The following is a 5,554-nucleotide window of genomic DNA, read 5'->3' as shown; positions in this document are numbered from 1 at the left end:
CCTGAAAATTTCAGCTGGATTTCCAGAGAGAGGGTACTTCTGTGGGAGTGCCAAGCTTACCTGGTGTGCCTTATGGCAAATCAGATCATGGGTTTAAATCAGAATGTGTGCTGGGCACATTTGGGTATGGGGGAGGAGGAAAAGACCAATCTGACACCATGGCTGTCTCTAGACTAAGAAGAAGCACTGGGGAGCCAGAATTATTCTTAAAAAGAAATGTACTGGCAAGAGAATTCCAGGGAATGTGTGAAATGCTTGAAGTGTTTTTCCTCTGTTATCACAAGGGGTAGTAGTAGATATTATGCTCAGGGGGCTTCATCTCTTTGGAAGGAAGAGACCTGAAGAGGGAGATGCAGCTTTCTGAACCAGCTGTGGTGCTTTGACCTCAAGACCAGGGCAATTCCCTGTGGGCAAATCAGCTGGTATGAAAATAAGAAATAAAGCATATGGCTGTGCCTTCCTATGGAAAGACAGTCAGTTTTGTTCACATGAATACTGTGTGTAATAGGTCTTGAACTCAGCCTTTTTTGTGTTTCTCTGTGTCTTTAGCAGGGCTTGCATTTTCTCATGCTGCTTTATGTGAAACAAAAGTTCAAACCAAACCAACACACACTTCACAGTAGGAACTTCTGTAGAAAGTACCTCAGTGAAATAACCTAGAAATAACCATAGCATTTCTGTATTTTGGATTGTTTTGTATTGGTTGGGTTTTTTTCTCTGATGGGCACTTAAATCTTCTTTTCACTTGCAGTTTAAGATCCTAAATGTACCCATGTCTTCCCAACTTGCTGCAAACCATTGGAACCAGCAGCAAGCAGAACAGGAGGAGAGAATGAGGATGAAAAAGCTCACTTTGGATATCAATGAACGGCAGGAACAAGAGGACTATCAGGGTAAGAAAATCACCAAGGGTTTAGTTTTTATTTTCAGGGGAGCCTTTGTGGATCTGCAGAAAGCATTATTTGTGATGATTAGCAGCTGAAGTTCTAAATATTGATTTGCAGTACTTATGGGAAACCTGTATTTTACTTTTAGTCATTTATTGTTTCCTCCCTGGTCTTTATACTTGAAGAAGTTTTTGTAGCTGTTCCATAAAAAGGAATTTTCAAGTGGATCTCAAATGTCATCATTTTCATTTATTCTGGGAAAGGGGAAGAACTGAGCTTGTTCTTTAAAATTAAGGTAATACAAAATCAATGTGATGTTTACTGCAAGGCAGTTGAGTTGGATACAAGATGAATTCTGTGCAATTTAAGCTCTGCTTATAAACTATTAATAGGTGTTTTAGTTATTAGTAATATTTAGACTCCTTAGTCTTGCAAGTCCCGAGGTATTGTTCTTCAGAGAAATATAAAATACTACCTCAGCTTCATATTGTAAAGGTTCTAGGAGTCCTCAAATCTGGAGCATAAGCATATATTAACAAAGTGAGGGTTTTGTACAGATTACATGATTAATTTGTGGTTTGAAGATATGCAAGTCAGGCACTTTGGAACCTGGGCAGATGGAAGCAAACAGTTAATACAGCAGATCATAGAGTCCCCAAACAGGTGCACCTCATGTGTTTAGTTGTTGGGTGGTTTGTTTTGGGTTGTGCTTTCCTTCATATTCCACTTCCCTCAGCTTACTCAGATAGTAAACAAAGCCAGACCAATAAAGCTGATGTCTTATGTTACTGTTTCCATTTAACATCTCAGAAGTTTTTGCTCTGCTTCTTTTTGTAAAGGTGTTGTAGTTTGGTGGTAATCACAGTGTAAGTAGTTAATTAGCAGGAAATCTCATTTAAGGCATTTAGTGAAAGGTCACTGTTCATCAAGAACTGGGAAATTAAAGCAGTTTTAATTTTAAAACACTATGGAATCCAGTACTTCTTGCAGAACTTCTATAGTACTAGAACTAAACTTGTAATTGTAAAAAGGAGTATCTTCCAAAGTGAGTGTCTGCAGAGCTCTGAAGTAGTAACACAATGTATTCTTAGTGTTGAACGTGGTAATTAGCAGAAACTTTCCTGAGACATTGCTCTTATAAAGCCCATTTGTTTAAAGTGTAGAGAGAGACTCTAGAATTAGACATTTTAGTGCTTCTCTCAGACTTTTTGTGGGTTTTTCCTCATTAGATACTTCTAATATTTCTACTGGTCAAGGCATTTGGTTTTTATACTGTTGTATGACTTTGTTGATATCTAAAATGAATCTGTTTAATCTAGGACTTTATTGTGAGCAATTGTGCTTTATAGCCAAAAGAGGATCACATTGATTTATGTCTCTTGGACAAAATCAGAAAACTGATACAAATTGATAACTGGAAATAGGCTTCTTTAAAATTTTCTCATAGGTTTTTATTTAGTTGCTGTGCATAAAACAATACAGGAAGGAAGTCAACACAAAAGAAAAAGGTTTTTCCATAATTGACATCCCTTTTTAAAACAGCTGTTGATGCATCTTAACCTGGGTAATATACAGAATAAAACCAAATTAAGAAGGACCTTTTAATCAGGCTAAATTAAACAGACCAAATTACATTTACCTTTGGAACAATATTTTATTTAGGTTTTGTGCAGTTGATTGTTATTTTTGAAGAGTCATCCTGTCTGTGACAAGTTGGTACCTACTCATTGAATGAAAGTGTTGGGTTTAAATTTCTGTTTCAAGCTTTGAAGTTACTGAGGGAGAAAGAATTCTCAATTTCTGGAAGGATGCCTCAGGGTTGTCCCAACGTTTGCACATGTACTTGTTGTTCTTTTCATCTGCACAGGGTAGCTAATAGATGGAAATTCACCAAGGTACTTCAAAGTAGTATCAGATAAAGATTTAATGTTTCAGCAAAGCTTAGTATATTACAAAGATTTTTTAATTTAAAGAACTATTAGGAACTTGGGTGGTTCTCTAGTTTAGACTGGTACTTTCCTGTGCAGTTTATTTTTTTTTTCTTCACTAAAGAACCAAGGAGGTTTGGTGATGTGCCTTCAGCTTCGAAAACCCACTGTGCTCCCCTGCCATCTCTGCCTTGTTACATTCTCCAGTTCTGAACTTCCCAGTCCCGTATTTCCTTTACCCTTCTGTGCAAGCAGAAGAGGCAGATGTGCATGTGCTTGTTCATTCCCTGCTTGCTGCTCCCAGCTGCCTGGCCAGGGTACCCTCATCTGCTTTTCCTCCTGAGTCTCTCCTTGCCCCCAGAGCTCTCTGCTGGCACACGGGCCTGGTGGGAAGGTGATGTTCCATGTTTACAAACATGGACTGTCAGAGTGTTTAGTGGCTGCCAGGTGCTGAATTCAGTGTACAGAACATGCATACAGGGCTCACTGACTGTTGACACAGATGTTGAATCAGTCACAGTTTCCCAGTTTCTCCAAGACTGGGTGGATAACTTCACTGAACGTTCCACCTGCATTCTGTAAATGGTGAGGGAACCTCATTAGAGTCTCTAGTTTGGCCCCAATGAAAGCAGCGTGTGTGCAGCAGGTGATGGGTGTGTGTCTCCAATGAGATTACCAGGGATTGGAGAACCAGACAGAGCAGACTTTCAAACATAATCTGTTTAACAGCTTATTCCACTTTTCCCCTTCATTTATCCCATCTGTCTGTTTGCTGAGTAATGCAGATCCCTGCTCAGGTGGACTGTAGGAATACTTTCTATTAGGTGTATTAACAGATTGGCAGAGGTCACATCCTATATCTGTAATTATAAGTGAAAAACTCCACCCGTGGGACAGCTGGTGCAATGTAGGTCAGCTGAGTCACCTTCTTCAGGTGCCTGTCTTCCCTGGAAAATGATCCAATTATGCCAAGCTTAGACTTAAATACCTGACTGGCAATGCCTGATTTTAGGGCAGGTTTCTTGCTGAGTCTTTAATTGGCAGCAGTATTGTCCAGTTGTTACTATTCCAGGGAGGTTTAATGTGGAGGCCACTCGTGCCGCTGTGAGTCTTTGTTCCTGATCATTGATGAAGAAAGTGGTGCCTGATGTGTTTAGAAAGAAAAGATTGCAGGTCTTTTCTTGAGCATCTGTGATGAAAACCATTGCTGGCAGTTCCTTCTGCAGGAACATCTGGAAATGCAAGTTCATATTGTGGGGTAGCTTGGGTTTATCAAAGCTGTGCATGCAATTTGTAACTTTTTGTAATTAACTTTTGCAGAATAACTTGAGTGCTAACTCTACAGCAAGGTATAAGTGTAAATGGCAGTGAGATGTGCATGTGTAAATTCGTATGTAAAAATGATCCATAGAAAAATGTATTGAACTTTCTTCTATTTCCTTTTCTTCTGCCTGAAATCCCAGAAATGTTGCAGTCTCTGGCACAGCGTCCAGCTCCAGCAAATACGAATCGTGAGCGGCGGCCTCGTTACCAGCATCCGAAGGGAGCACCTAATGCAGATCTAATCTTTAAAACCGGTGGGAGGTAGGACAATCTTCCTTTAAATGTGGTAATTCTGGTTCTAGGCAAGTCATTATCTTCATAATTGAAAGAGATAATGATCTCTGTAGTGAGTGCTTGGGCAGTCGTTTCCATTCTAAAGCATTCTCTTAAAATGCCAAGCAGTGTTTTGTGTTTCTAACACAGTGTCTGTACCTCTGTGACAGTTTGGAAGCCAAAAGATTATTTTTCAGTTGTGAAATGGCTGCTAGAATCTGAGCCTCTATTTGTAGGGCAAAAGATGCATGTCTGCTTTCTCCATGAGAGGGGGAGAGGATTGGTTTTTTTAATATCTGTAGAAATTCTCATACTCTTTCTGTGGGGTGAATTTGACAGCTGTTCCTCTGAATTTGATGCCCTGAATGGAAAATAAATATAGTAAAGGTGGGGAAGACGGAGCAGAATTTTCAATTTATGGTGTGCAAGAGCTTGCCAAAACCAGCATTAACATGAAAAGAGTCATTCCCGATTGCTTAATAGTTGTTCTGAGGCTTTACTGTATGTCTTTTCTCACTCAAAGCTGGCAAATAAACATTAAATTAGCCCTGCAGCACACATTTGAATAGACAGAGTTTCGGTGAAATGCAGATTTGCTTTCAAGTTTCTCTTTTCTTTGCAAGTTCATTTTGAAGGTGGATTGATAGGAGCAGCAGCTGGAAAGGGACAGTTTACCTCCTAATGGGTCTGTCTTTGTAAACTGCAAATAAGTTAATGTAATGTACTATTTCTGTGTTCCAGTAGCATTTCCAGCTTCTTCATGGTACATATTTATGATCATTTGATAATGTCCTGGTGATCACTCACTCCGTTGGGACCTCATACAGACACTGCTTGTACAAAAAAAAATTTAAAAGATTGCAGTTTAAAAGAAATGTTTTTTTAAAAATGAACCAGATGTAACTCAATAAAATGAGCAGTGCTTTCCATTTAGCTTTTTCATATCACTGTGACCTAATGCTGTTGTAGGAATACAAAGTGTTCAGGTACACTGAATTGCCACAATACTTGCAGGTGTTTCATTAACAGCTGCAGCATTCTGCTCTTTCAGACATGAGCTGCATGCTGCAGTTATTCTTTAAATACAACAGCCAGACCAGTAGATGTGATATCTGTGTGTTTCTTTTAAATTATTTTCTTCAG

General features: G+C 39.2%; 1 protein-coding gene across 1 annotated transcript in view; it reads left to right on the top strand.

Moving 5' to 3' along the window:
- UPF2 (UPF2 regulator of nonsense mediated mRNA decay) overlaps positions 1-5,554 on the top strand; it is a 48,719-nt gene that overhangs the window by 36,648 nt on the left and 6,517 nt on the right. Inside the window, exons 19-20 of the mRNA XM_031061322.1 lie at positions 752-893; positions 4,279-4,399. Coding sequence (XP_030917182.1) covers positions 752-893; positions 4,279-4,399 — 263 coding nt within the window. The remainder of the gene's footprint in view (positions 1-751; positions 894-4,278; positions 4,400-5,554) is intronic.

This window comes from Geospiza fortis, unplaced genomic scaffold, assembly GCF_000277835.1.
Source record: "Geospiza fortis unplaced genomic scaffold, GeoFor_1.0 scaffold428, whole genome shotgun sequence".
In the NCBI taxonomy this organism is placed as follows: domain Eukaryota; kingdom Metazoa; phylum Chordata; class Aves; order Passeriformes; family Thraupidae; genus Geospiza; species Geospiza fortis.
This window is presented reverse-complemented; position numbering and strand designations above follow the sequence as displayed.